Raw genomic sequence first — 13,480 nt, 5'->3', positions numbered from 1 at the left:
TTTTGTTACAAAGCCTTTCTCCAAGGCCCTAGTTGTAATCCAGCTCAGCACAGAAGCTGCTTGAGCTTGCTTAAACTGAAAGGATCCAGCCAGAAGTTTCTATCTCTCAAATGGGATTAACACCTAAAGGATGTTTACAGTATAAATAACTACAACCTGGTGAAACAGACAGAGAACAAGCATGATTTGCTGCACTATATTCAAGCACCGCAGTGAGGACTGACTTAAGCAACTGGGACACACCAGTACGCCCAGTCATTCTCTGAAGTTCAAGTTCCTTCATCAGCTTGTCCAGAGACTTTCACAAGCCAAGACATACCCAGTGCTGACTAACAGAAGTGCTCATCACTGAGACTAACTTCCAAGTTTTCCCAGGCTTCTAAAGCCTTTGACTGTCACTTCCCCTCCACCATCCAGTTCTGCTTCAAGGTCAGCCCAAAGTACATTCAGTCACTGAAAGGGAGAACAGAGCAGTCACATCTAACACCTGGGAAGACATAGCTTACCTTCAGCTATTTTAAAAGGGACAGTCAGTCCTTACAAAATATGTTTTTAAACTCCACCTTTGTTCAGAGAAGCCTAGTACTGTATCGTAGAATCATCAAATGGTTTGGGCTGGAAGGGACAAAGCCCATCTAGTCCAACCCCCTGCTGTAGGCAGGGACATCTTTCAGTAGGTCAGGTTGCTCAAAGCCCCATCCAACCTGACCTGCAATACTTCCAGGGGTGGTGCATCCACAACTTCTTTAGGCAACCTGTTCCACCATCTCACTACCACCCTCATTGTAAGAGAAGGCTTATGTCCAATCTAAGTCTTCCAGTTTAAAACCATTGCCCCTTGTCTTGTTACTACAGGCACTGGGGAGAAGTCTTTCTCCCATGCCCTCTTTCTATATTGAAAGGCCACAGTGAGGTCTCCTGGAGCCTTCTCTTCTCCAGGCTGAACAACCCCAACTCTCAGCCTTTCTTTGTAGGAGAGGTGTCCCAGCCCTCCAACAGTACAGCCTTTTATCTACCACATAAACGACCCCAGAGCTGGTTTGAGACACCTGTAATTCAGTCCTACAGTGATACTGACTTGTTAAATCTCCCTGACCTGCTGCAAAGTGCTTTACTACACTGCCATATCAGTCCTTTTCACATACCACATGCAATCTAAAATAAATGCTATTATTCATCTTTGGACCTGCTGCCACTTTGTTCTCTGTGTACAATAGTCTCACAATTGTGAACAGCACAGAAGTCAACAGCTGTAAAGAAAAGCTTTTATTTTAGTGCATCTCCTCATTTAGGCTCTTTACCAAGAGAAAACAAATTCAGAGATGGTCCTAGGACTCTTAACAAGCCCATCTCAAACCTCTTGCCTATGGAAGAGGCATCACCCCTGCAGGCAGTGCAGGAAGCCCAGAACAGCAGTGCAGGGATACGCTCCCCAGCTACAGCCTGGTCACTCCAGAGGCACAGAGTCCAGCTCATTCAGGAAGCGCTGACACTTTCCCATCAGGATCTTGATGGCTTCACTCACCAGCACATCTGGAGGCAAGATGCCCGTCGACTCCACTGAAACTGCACAGAGACATCAGTCAGCACAGCCACTATGCAGCTTCAGCCTACAGCTGGCTCCAGCATTCCTGTCCCTTGTTTTCCCTTACACCACACTTCTGACAAGCTAGATCTTCACAGCCACAGAGAAGTTACATTTGCCAGCAGGAAGTACAAACACATTAAATCCCAAAGCAACAGCAAACTACAACCTCAGTAGCTACCCACTGGAACACAAATGTATGAAGGCTGATGATGCGAGTGGAAAGAGGGAGGCAGAGACCCAGTTTGCACAAACCACAGCAAGGCTCTATGTTCTGTGGCAAATGGGGCACTTACAGATGTAATGGTTTCGCACTCTTGCTAGGCGCACAAGGTTTTTCAGATTGTCGTGACGGAAAACTTCTCTGCTGAACGTGTCTAACCGTGCATTGGCTACTCTTGCCACCTTTTTTCCTAAAGGAAAACAAGATGAAACAAGAAGGGTTCCTGCAGCAGCAGGTGCTGTTACCCTTCAAACATGCACTCCCCATCAGCAAAGGCAGCAAAACCACAAATACAGAGAATTAGCACATCCCCAATGTGAAAATCCAACCGGTCAGAACTGGTTTTCTTGAACAGTTCCAACCCAAACACAAAGCTTGTGTGTACCCCTGAGCAGGACACAAGAAGCCTTCTCCACATGTAGCTGCTGTAAAGAGCAAGCTCACCACCCAACCTCACAGACAACTGAACAGTACTGGAAGCTGCAGTCAGCAGCTGCAGGGCTCTGCAGACAGGCACCCGGTGCCTCAGCATTTCAGGGAGAACTCAGTTCAGCCCCCAACACATCTGCATGTGACAGCCACTCATCCATAAAACCAGGCTCAGAATAGCATGAATGGTTTCCGATCAGCAAGACAACATCACAACGTGCTTTTGTCTCTAGAAGGTTCGGCTCTACTCTCTAATCAGTCTCTGCTAAGGCTTGTAAGGAAAAAGGCGCTTCTGAGCAGGAAAAAAGTACCCTTGATTTTCTGGATCTCAATGACTCCAGGGGAAAAGCATTTCTGCAATGTCTCAGCTGCTTCATCCTCAATAGGCTGCAGGAGAGTAATGTCAGGAAGCAGTCGATAACTAGCCGTGGCCACTGGAGAAAACTTGGCATGATCTTTACCTGCATGAAGAGTTAAGAGTTAAGGATGAGGGCAGACCTCAGGGAATGAGAGTGCAAGGATGCTGGGGCCTAAAGTTCCAGGGGGAAAGCCAGCTCTCCACCCTTCCCCTTCTTCATACAGCTGTGCCCTAGTCCACACACTCACACTCCTCCTCCCACTGCCCCAGGACCCACAACTCACCTATACCCTTGACACAGTGCATAAGCACATCTATTTCCTGGCCAGGTCGCAACAGTGCAATGAGGATGTCATCGTGAACAGGTCGGAAGTCAGCATCTGGAAAGAGGTCTGTCTGATTCCCCAGGGGCACCCATGTCATATGTTTACTGTACACTGCAAAGAGAAACCACGAGCATCAGCCAGCTGCTGGCTCAAAACAGGTTGCTGACCTGTACAGGACTGGAGATGGCAAACAGTAAGTTTAGCAGAATGAGGGAACTGGCTTCCTCTGCTCACAGGGCTGAGAGAACACACCAAATCCTGTCTCTCAAAACCAAAAAAAAAAAAAACCAAACAAAAAAACCCCCCAAAAAACAGTGCTTATTTTTAGGAGAGATCTTACCTTTGTGATTGAAATATAGTTCATGAGGATCAGATGATTCCTTGGCTGCCTGAGGGTTTCGGCTGCATTTTATTTTCAGCTGGAACTGCAAAGTATCAATTTCTGTGCCTTCTTCATCTCCTGGGAAGGGGAGAACAGCATGAGGCTCTACAGAATGACATTTCTGCTCAGTCTATGTGACCCTGCTTTGCAGGAAACCTTCAATATTTCTGTTTGATCCAAAACTCTTACCTTGATTTCTATATTCAAAAAGTCGAGGGTCAGCCCGGATAGGGATGAGACCCAAGCGATGAGCCAGAATTTCATCCTGTACAATGGATGTATTGTTGTACACAAAGACTTTCTCTACAGCCATCGTTGGTACCTCAGGGAGACAACGAATCAAGTCAATATAAGATGACATTTGAGCTAATGCCAACAGAATATCCATCTAGAGTGTCCCTTCTATCCCATAATCACCTTACAGACCCTTCAGTGGTATTTCTAACAAACCAGGATACCCAGTATACCCTTGCACCCAATAACATACCCCATTCCCTGTGTTTTTTTTTTTTAAACAAATAATCACAAGGATGGAAGGGCAGGCTGATCAACAGACACCACCAAGAGCACCTTTAAGAGCAACCAGCACTATCGCTCACGCTACCAAGTCCCCAGCTCTCTCTGAGCTCCTGTCACACCTGCTGAACCAATTCGCACTTCTCTTCCAAACACAGATGCTACCTGGAAGGGCTGATACAGGCCGAACCCTCCCCGTTCCCCACGACTCAGGCACCCCTGCTCCTAGGCCAGCACCCCAAGGCCTTCCCCGCAGCTCCCCGCAGAGCCGCGGTCCCTCTGCCCCGACCCGGCCGCCCGCACGGTACCTCGGCCAGCAGGATGCGGCGGAAGGCGTTGGCGATGGCGGCGTCGATGCCCACCATGTCGAACTCCAGCGCGCCCTCCTCCTCGCGGATTATGTCCACGCGGAACGCCTGCACGGACCACGCGCTGCGGGTCACGCCGGGCGCCACGCATGGGACCCGACTGCCCCCACCGCCACCCGCCGGCAGCGCTCACCCACCTCTTCGAAGCGCCGCTGATCCCAGGCGTCCTCGTAGCCAGGGTAGTTGCCGGGGAAGTCGGTGGTGTGGACCTGCGAGGAGGCGAACAGGTGGGGCCGTGAGGGCGGTCGGGGCCGCGAGTGGGGAGCCAGGCGCTCCCCCGCATCCCGCCCCACTCACGTTGCGGACGCCGAACTCGCCCAGCACCACGCGGTCCCGCATCGTGTCCGTGATCCCCTCGGCCGCCATGGCCGCCGCCGCCCGCGGGGGGTGACGGGGGCGGTGCGCCCCGCCACGTGACGGGCTTCCGTCCGCCCACGCGTGGCAGTCACCGCGCCCGGGGAGGGTGGCGCTCCCCCCCCGCCGCCGCCGGCCGGCCCGGAGCGCCTGCCCCAGCGCATTGCTCACAACCGCCTCGCCATCCCCTGTCGCTGGCCGCTCGTCCGCCTATCCCGCTACGCCCTTCCTTCCCCGTCCTGCGCCACACACAAGATGGCGGCGGCACCCATCCGCCCTCACGCAGCTTCGCGAGAGTTGGGACCCTCCGCCGGGAACGTCACATCCGGTTGCTCCGCCGCTGGGGAGCGGCGGCGGCCAGCGCGGCGCGGCCCGGACCGGACACCATGTCCGCGCCGGCGGCGGGCGGCGGCAGGAGCGGCGCCGCCGACTGGGGCGGCTTCGAGGACAACATGCAGGTGGGGCCAGGTCGGGCCAGGGGTGGCGGCGGCGGTGCTGCGGGGCCGGGCCGAGCGGGCGCTGACGCTGTCTGCCCCGGTGCAGGGTGGCGGCTCCGCCGTCATTGACATGGAGAACATGGACGACACGTCGGGCTCCAGCTTCGAGGACATGGGGGAGATGCACCAGCGCATGAAGGAGGAGGAGGAAGACGAGGCGGAGGGCGAGACGGGGGCCGCCGAGGAGGAGGACGGGGAGTTCCTGGGCATGAAGGGGCTGCGGGGGCAGCTGGGCCGGCAGGTGGCTGACCAGGTGAGTGAGGCCTCCGGCCGCCCCAGCCCCGGGGGCCCTCGCCGGCCCTCCCGCTGCCAGCTCCGTTCTCTCTGCAGATGTGGCAGGTGGGGAAGAGACAAGCTTCCCGGGCCTTCAGCCTCTATGCCAACATCGACATCCTCCGGCCCTACTTCGACGTGGAGCCTGTCCAAGTTCGTGCTAGGTGAGCAGGGCCTGGCTTGGTGCAACCGTGTCCTGGGTGCGTCATGCGCAGCATTGCCGGAGGGCGAGGGAGGTGGTTGTCCCACTCTGCTCCACACTGATGCGGCCTCACCTGGAGCACTGTGTGCAGTCCTGGGTGCCACAGGATAAAAAAATAAATGAAGCTACCGGGGAATGTCCAGAGGAGGGCCAAGTAGTTGGTGAAGGGTTTGGAGAGGAAGCCGTACGAGTAGCAGCTAAAGTCACTTGGTTTGTTCAGCCCGGAGGAGACGGAGGGAGACCTCATGGTGGTCTACAGCTTCCTCACAAGGGGAGAAGGGGCAGGCACCGAACTCTTCTCTTTAGTCACCAATGACAGAACCCAAGGGAATGGCAGGAAGATGTGCCAGGGGAGGTTTAGGTTGGACATTAGGAAAATGTTCTTTCCCTAGAGGGTGCTGGAGCACTGGAACAGACTCCCCAGGGAGCTGTCACAGCCCCAAGCCTGACAGTGTTCACGAAGAGAATGGACAACGCACTCAGACACATGATGTGAACTGTGGGGTTGTCCTGTGCAGGGACAGGAGTTGGACTCAGTGAGCCTCGTGGATCCCTTTCAACTCAGAACATTGTATGATTCTATGATCTCTACCACGGAGCATAGGGGAACAGAGAGCTGGCCGCTTCTTGCTGGTGAGAGGCTGGCTGTCTCCCCAAAGCGAGCAAGCTGGGGTGGGCTGCCACTCTTGTAGAAAGGCTCAGATAGGGGGAAGCACACTGTGCTTTGTTCCAGTGTCCTCAATGATGTCCGCCAGGTGGACTGGCTGCCCTGCTACCCAGCATTGCTGCTCTGGGCAGAAAAAAGGGCTTTGGGGCATCTTCAGCCTTTTACTAGTCAGCTGTGTTATGGAGCTTCTGTTGGGTTTGCAACACAGTTGCATATGAAAAGGCAAAGTTTTGTCAGGCTGGATGAAGAAAGGTGCCTTTTCCTTCCTGCTGTTCTGTCAGTGGTCTCTTATCCCTGAGTGGATCTCTAAATGTTTTAACTTAATCCCCCCTGGCAAAGTTGAATTGTTGACAGTAAGGTTTTTCTACTTTAGTTACCTTATGTGACCCTTTAGAAGGAATCTCTGTCCCCCGAGGCCTGTGACCTCAGCAGAAAACAGTGATCACAGGCATATGGAATGTTTTACTTCTGAAGCATTTTGTTAACCATCCTTTTGTACTCCCTGCTGCTGATGTCATTCCTTGCTTTGCTGTGATGCAGACTGCTGGAGTCCATGATTCCTGTGAAGATGATTAATTTTCCACAGGTGAGTTCCCATTTGCTGAATCAGATTCCGTGGCCCAAGTGAGTGTCCCACAGATACTTTGTAAAACTTAAGTTCTTACTAACATGGTTTAATTGAGTTTGTTAGGCGTTCATCACCATGAACATGTCAGTAAACCCTTTTCTGTGGTTGTTCCAAACCCCATTCTGCTACCTTTAGTACTGGTACAGTTCTAGACCTCTAGATTTCACTTATCCCATTTCTGCATCCTGTTCAACGCCACTTTGACTCCTCATCATGCAACCCCTATTCTGCCTGGCTTCTGCCAGCAGTGGCTGTTACTTCTCAGGTGGACCGTTGATAAACGTAATCCAAGGCACTTCTCATATTGCTTGGGGAGGGCAGCCTGGTGTTCAGGAGCACTAACCAAACCTTCCCTGATCTGTCTTCTCTTGTAGAAGATTGCAGGCGAGCTTTATGGACCCCTCATGCTGGTTTTCACGCTGGTGGCCATCCTTTTGCATGGGATGAAGACCTCAGACACCATCATTGTACGTCAGGTCTCAGTGATAAGTTGTGGTTTGACTGGGGCTCTGGATTGCTATAAGAATTCTAGAAAGAGAGAAGAAACCTCTTCCATGACTGAATAGCATCTTGCTGAAAAGAAGATTGATTTGAGGAAGAGCCTGTTGGTTTGGGGGTGGGAGGAATGATGCTTCGGAAAGTCTTGATGCTGGGGTAAAGGTCACATGGCACCCTGGATGCTACTAGCCACCTATTTGATAATGCTGGGAAAGGCTCTTGGAACTCTCCATGGTGGAATTTGGGTGCCAGCAGGTCACTTCTTTGAGTCTTCCTCATCCTGATGCTGTCTCCACAGAGGGAAGGCACACTGATGGGCACGGCAATTGGCACCTGCTTCGGTTACTGGCTGGGTGTCTCCTCTTTCATCTACTTCCTGGCATATCTGTGCAATGCCCAAATCACGATGGTGCAGATGCTGTCGCTGTTGGTACGTACAGATGGTGTTGTCCCAAGGTGTGGGTTGGCTGCACAAGGTGTTCCAACATGAGGGTGGCCTGTAATCTTTTCCCAGAGAATAGGAAAAGTCCTTGTTAAATTGGTGTTCCCAGGTGGAACAGCCTGGAATTCCAGGATGCTCTCCTGACCTGCCTCAGCCCAGGCACAGCAATAGCTAAAGGAGGCAATTCTTTTGTGCAGGTCTCCTGCTTTGCACTTCCTGATTTGAGAACCTGGTGTTAAAAAAAACCCAAAACAAAACAGAAGATTCCAATTTCTCTGGCATCAGAAGCTCTTTCCACTGTTTCCCAAGTTGTTGTAATCTCTGACATCCCTGTGAATCCTTCGGACAGATTATCTGGGTGTGAGCTGCTGTTACGATTGCTGTGCCAGTTGACTCTTTGGCATCGAATGAGTGAAGTGTTGCCTTAGTGAAGCATTGCAGGAATATGCTGCTTGTGCTCTGATCAATGGCCCTTTGTGTGGGACTGACGCTTGTGACATGAAGATTTTTGTTTTGTCAGGGCTATGGCCTTTTTGGACACTGCATCACTCTCTTTGTCACCTATAATATTCACTTCCACTCCCTCTTCTACATCTTCTGGTTGGGTGTTGGTGGACTCTCTACACTACGAATGGTAAGAGACAGGCAGCCTGGGGCCCTCCTATTCTGGGGACAAAAAAGGGAGGGAAGCATTGTTTGCTTTCTGTTCCTTGAGCTAGGCAGTTCATTTCACAACGAGTCAGGCTGCTGTGAACAACAGCCTGATGCTCTGGGGTCATTTGGCCACTGGTGTGTGGAGGTGACGCTTGGCTTAATATCCTCACACATTCTGACAGCTGCAGGTTTGCTCCCTTGCAGCACCAGCTGCTGTGGAGAGCCATGCCTGAGCATCCAGAACTCTTGACAAGACTGGGCAAGGCTCACCTACATGAAACAAAGTCAGATTACTCTGAACTTGGTGATGCAAACTGCAAGAAAGGGTCTGAGCAATGTTTCCCCTGGCTCTTGCTACTTGGCCAATCCTCGTGTGTGCTCCTGACTGCAGTGCCAGTGGCACAGGTAGCAGCTACCTTGTCTCTAATCTCCACCTCTGTCCTAGGTTGCTGTGCTGGTGTCACGCACCGTGGGGCACACCCAGCGGCTCATCCTGTGTGGGACCCTCGCTGCTCTGCATATGCTTTTCCTCCTCTATCTGCACTTTGCTTATCACAAGGTGGTAGAAGGTAAGCAAGGGAGATATGAAGACATATTCTGTTGGATATGGGGGAAGAGGGAGCTGCTTTTTGTTCTCTCTGAAAGGATGGACAGTTTGGATCTGACCTGAGCGCATCTGTGCCATTTGCAACCCAAGTGAGACCAGCACAAGCTTTATTAGAAGAAGCTGTCAAAGTATGGCAGCAGGTAGATGTGGGGTAGTCTCTGTGCACTGAGTTTTAGTACTTACAGTACTTAAGACCTAAGTTGTGAGGTACGAAGCTTGTTCTTTCCCCACAAATTAAGTGTTACAGCACTGACTGTTCTTGCATGCAGATGTCCAGTCCCTTCCTGAATCTTGCTGAAGTCAGATTGCTTTTCTCTTATCAGGAAATATGTCATAAGTCTTTCTCCTACTTTGTGTAACATGTTTGTAACTTTTTTTTTTTTTTAATCGTATCTTGTACAACACTGATAACAGAAGCTGCAACTTTGCCAGTTAGTGCTGTTTACCAGGCTCTATATATTCAGGTCCCCTTTTTTTTTAAAAAAGCAAGCCCTTTTCTGAGTTTAGGCAGCCAGATCTGTTTGTTCATGGTGTTGCAGCTGGGGTTACAGCATAGCAAGAAGTCCTTTTAGATGTAAATACTGTTCTTTCCTGGATTTGTTCTTATGGTGAAGGTTCTGAGCCCTGATCTGCATCTTTTCAGCAGATTAAATAGAAAATTGCAGGGTATGTGTTCCTTTCAAGAACATGCAGTTTCCCTGTCCCAAGGACAAGCTCTGATCTATATCATGTAGTCTGTGGATGGAGATGTTTATTGCTATTCATTTTTTGGGCCTAGATGTCTCCTCCCATTGGCTCCAAATGCTTTACATATCTTGGGTCCTGCCACCACCAGCCATTACCTGACCAGAAAGAAAAGCAAGCAGAGACATGCCATCTGCATCTGAACTAACCCTTGCCACTTTCCCCTTTTCTCTGTTCCCTTCAGGTATCCTGGACACATTGGAAGGACCCAACATGCCGCCCTTTCAGAGAGTTGCCAGAGACATTCCTGTTGTTTCCAATCCTGTTTTGAACACAACGGCCAAAGCTGTTGCATTGACCCTGTAGTTTCACAAACTTGGACTTGCTTCCTTCACTACTTTTGGGGCTGCATAGGGCCATGATAACCTGCTGCCTCTTAGGAACTGGACAGCACAGCAGGAAGAAGACTTAGTTTTGTTTTTCTGGACCTGTCCTTTGGGTTGCAGTTTTGGGCAGCTGAGTGGACTGGACCTCACTCAGAAGAACCACGCTCGTCTCCCACCCAGGTCAGGGCTGTCAGGAGTAGAGTGGTTCTGTTGCCTGCATGTTTAGCTGGGATTTCCCAGCACAGTTGTCCCTTACCCCTATTTCCGCTTGCTGATGTAACCCCAGGGCTATCTGCCCTGTTCCTGTCCTGAAGAGGGAAGAAGTAAATTGATGTTGGTGCTGAGTGATGTCTTATGTTTGAGCCTACTTGAGTAATGGGAAAGTGGTGTTTGGTCTCTGTGCCTTTATCTGACCTGTTCTAGACTCAAAGCAGGATTCTTTGTAATTTTCTGCTGTCCTACTTCAAATGTGTTGTCATACGTGGCCTGTCTTGGGCCCCTTTTCCATAGCCCAAAAGGTACAGAACTTTGATTTCTCTGGAGATTTTCAGGACCAGCATGATGTTTAACTACATTTTCTTCCTTGTCATGTTCCAGATTGATCACACTCTTTCCACTTGGTCCAAGCTGCTACATCACCTCACTGTCTCTTCTCCTGTGTACGTCAGAAATACATCTGTCCCATGCTTCCACAACACCTATTGTTCTTATCACCCTTCTGCCTGTGTTGCTCTGTGGGACAGTACTTCTGACTGCAGGGACAGTGTGTTTGTGCATGGTCTTCTGTGGATATTTCTGCTGAAGAGGCCAGTTCACCACAGCTCGCCCTCTTGCAGCTTGCTCTCATGTCTCCCAGCTGTGGGTCTGTCGCCCCCTTGCTCTGAGCAGGAATGGCATCCTGCTCCCCCAGACACACAGGCTGCTGTGCACTGTCTGGCTTTTCAAGCCGAGTCTAGACCTTATTTCTGAAAGGACTCCTGGAGCCTTGAGAGTGTCTGGCAAACTTTTCTCCAGTGTTTCCCTTAAACAAGGGGAGAAACGAGGGAATGTAGACAGTAACAGAGTTGACAGATTTCTCTCCAGCATACTGATGGCAGGAAAGCTCCAGCAAGGATGGGGAAGCAGAGCAGCCCAGCCTAGGCTTACTTGCACTGCAGTAACTCACAGGTGCGTAGTGCAGATGGAGCCTTCCCTCGCTGCTCTAACTTGTACTGGTCCAATAATGGAAAGCTGTAAGCTGGTATTTTGCTTTCACCTTCTCTCTCTTCTCGCTATAGTTCTGGATGACTAGGGGAGAGGAACCACTCCTCATAGAAGTTCATCCTTAAGCTCAGACTGGAAAAAAATAGTTTCCTGTCTTGATGTACCCACAAGTTATCTGTGCACGAGGCAGAGAGCATGTCAGCACAGCACTCTTTGGCCCCTTGATTATATTAGTGGGGGAGGATGCAGCTGTAGTGGCATTAGGACTGGAGCCAAGGTGCAATGAAAGATAGTGCCAGCTACTGTCAGCAGGCTGGACATCTGCTTCAGTTAAAACAAAAATGTCCCCGGATGGGACTTGCACATTTTCACAGACCTACTTTCCACTGTTTGCTTATTCCTGAGTTCATAATTTCTTCCCCTTCCAAAAGCAAGAAGCTTGTCTGCTAACAAACACATATGTAGTAGACATGTTCTCTCTTTTCCTACCCGCAGCCACTTGCACCTTGGGAAACTTATTTTGGCTAAAGAACACTACTCATAGCAATTTGGGAGAATCATTTTGAGCTGGTAGTCCCTCACATTTTTTGGACCAAATGAACCACTTCAAGCTTGCAGAATTTCCATTACTTTCCAGCTTGGCAAAATGGAAGTGTTAGTTTGTAATGCTGCACAACTCTGGTATTTCCCTCTTTATAACGCCATGGGAGGTTGGTTTCTAATTTGCGCTTCTTGCCCTGGCAGCCTATAATGGGTTTGTTTCTCTTGGTGCAAATTTTCCAAGCACAGGCAGAGGGAAAGGAAAGGAGAAAGAGACAATTGTCCCTAGAATTAAGTCCAGCCAAGAAGAAATGTCATTCTGTGCCAAACACCATCACTGCTGCTCTACAGACACTGCAAGAGAAAGGCTGTACTCCCCTCCCACACCTAGCTAAATCAGAGGGATGAAGCTGCACCCTGTGTTTTCACTCGAAGCATGGGAGAGAGCAGTAAGCAAATGCTTCATGCTTCCCCTCTGCAGCTTGTGTGTCATGTCAGCTGGGGACAGATGACCAGGGTGACAACCAACCACCCTCTTGGGAGCTGTGGGGCTTGCTCTGCTCTGGTTCTTCAGCATTGATTAATTCTCTGTGCAGCAGCAGCTGGAAGCTGAATTGCTCTGTACTGCCAGAAATTCAGCACTTGGCTGAGAGCTTCAGCATCCCTTTTGCTGACAGAGAGGGATGCACTTCTGCAGAGAAACGCATGCATGCTGCAGTTCCAGGGAGCATGATAATCACACAGCCCTAGTAAAGTCCTTGTGGAAGGGCACCTCTCAGTGCTTACTCAGGTCCTCTAGTTATCAGGACAAACCTTACAGCCCTACATGCCAGATTATCTCTGCCTTTGTTTCCTGCTGTGGCTCTTGCAGCAAATCTAAATTAATTTTCTCCCTCCTCCCTTGCAGCAGATCTGAAATAATTTCCCCCATCACCTCCCCCTTTTGAGGAAGGGTAGCTTTGTGAGAACTGTGTAAGCCTCTTTTTATTAAAGCTGAAATAAACATATGAAGCTATCAGATTAAAAAGAGGAAGATAAAATGTATATTGAAGTATCTATGACATCCTTTTCTCCTCTGCAGTACCTGGGAGTCCAACCCTACTTACAGTCCATCCTTGTTGCACTGTCATCTTAGTTGTGTTTTGGGTTACCAGCAGGCTGTTTCTTCTCCCATTCCTGTGTCTAGTCTCACTTGAGCTGCTCCTCATCCACTGTTTTTCTCTGTTTATGTGTTTGCTCTTGATAGCATCAGTCTAGAGAGCCAGCTCTCATTCCTTGTACCCCCAGCAGGTAAGCAATAAACTACCTTCCTCATACCTGCTGGGTAACTACACATGGCAAGGAAGCAATATCTAGTTCTGCATAAAATACCACTCCCAAATTCCCCTCTGCATAGCTCTTAATTAGGTTTAGTGAATCAAAGCTCTAACCATTAGCTCCTGTGCCACTTTTCCCAACATATTTGAGCATAAAGCAAGGTAGGATGCTTGTCTCCTCAATGTGCTCTTGCTCCTTACAACAGGCAGTGAAGATTCCAGCACCAGGGCACCTTCATCAGCGCTTCTGCTGTCAATTGAAGTGGGACATGTCCCAGGGGCTCTTCACCAAACACCTCTCTAAAAATAGCCTGTTTAATGAAGCATGGGTTAATTAGCGCC

At 50.1% G+C, this 13,480-nt stretch overlaps 2 protein-coding genes across 3 annotated transcripts; one reads left to right on the top strand and one right to left on the bottom strand.

Annotated features, from left to right (window-relative positions):
* Positions 1 to 1,251: 1,251 nt before the first annotated feature.
* Positions 1,252 to 4,805, bottom strand: POLR1C (RNA polymerase I and III subunit C). The gene is made up of 9 exons (XM_080342801.1): positions 4,485 to 4,805; positions 4,325 to 4,396; positions 4,128 to 4,235; positions 3,493 to 3,625; positions 3,262 to 3,381; positions 2,880 to 3,032; positions 2,549 to 2,698; positions 1,882 to 1,998; positions 1,252 to 1,566 (listed from the first exon to the last, which is right to left on the bottom strand). Exons 1-9 carry the CDS (start codon positions 4,551 to 4,553, stop codon positions 1,448 to 1,450), a joined length of 1,041 nt encoding a protein of 346 aa, XP_080198927.1. The 5' UTR covers positions 4,554 to 4,805; the 3' UTR covers positions 1,252 to 1,447.
* Positions 4,806 to 4,865: 60 nt separating this feature from the next.
* On the top strand, positions 4,866 to 13,480 carry YIPF3 (Yip1 domain family member 3). 2 transcript variants are annotated; one of them, XR_013922009.1, is made up of 10 exons: positions 4,866 to 4,999; positions 5,085 to 5,291; positions 5,369 to 5,475; positions 6,721 to 6,766; positions 7,183 to 7,275; positions 7,605 to 7,736; positions 8,269 to 8,382; positions 8,848 to 8,971; positions 9,938 to 10,259; positions 13,345 to 13,480. XR_013922009.1 is itself a non-coding variant. In XM_080342324.1 (9 exons), the coding sequence occupies exons 1-9, from the start codon at positions 4,928 to 4,930 to the stop codon at positions 10,057 to 10,059; spliced, it is 1,017 nt and encodes a 338-aa protein (XP_080198450.1). In that variant the 5' UTR covers positions 4,866 to 4,927; the 3' UTR covers positions 10,060 to 10,423. The 2 variants fall into 2 exon arrangements, 1 of the variants encoding a protein (XP_080198450.1); XM_080342324.1 differs by lacking the exon at positions 13,345 to 13,480 and having other exon boundaries at positions 9,938 to 10,423.

Source organism: Nesoenas mayeri (assembly GCF_963082525.1).
Source record: "Nesoenas mayeri genome assembly, chromosome: 3".
Lineage (NCBI taxonomy): Eukaryota > Metazoa > Chordata > Aves > Columbiformes > Columbidae > Nesoenas > Nesoenas mayeri.
The sequence above is the reverse complement of the archived record's forward strand: the minus strand, read 5'-3'. Positions and strand labels throughout refer to the sequence as shown.

Bases quoted from the DNA above. Each gene is read 5' to 3' on its own strand.
- YIPF3 (XM_080342324.1), top strand. From the start codon at position 4,928: ATGTCCGCGCCGGCGGCGGGCGGCGGCAGGAGCGGCGCCGCCGACTGG. The intron at 7,276-7,604 runs GTACGTCAGGTC...CTGTCTCCACAG, and splicing joins AGACCTCAGACACCATCATT to AGGGAAGGCACACTGATGGG. The intron at 8,383-8,847 runs GTAAGAGACAGG...CCTCTGTCCTAG, and splicing joins GACTCTCTACACTACGAATG to GTTGCTGTGCTGGTGTCACG.
- POLR1C (XM_080342801.1), bottom strand. From the start codon at position 4,553: ATGGCGGCCGAGGGGATCACGGACACGATGCGGGACCGCGTGGTGCTG. The intron at 3,382-3,492 runs GTAAGAGTTTTG...TCCCCTTCCCAG, and splicing joins TTTTGAATATAGAAATCAAG to GAGATGAAGAAGGCACAGAA. The intron at 1,567-1,881 runs GTAAGTGCCCCA...GTCTCTGTGCAG, and splicing joins AGTGCGAAACCATTACATCT to TTTCAGTGGAGTCGACGGGC.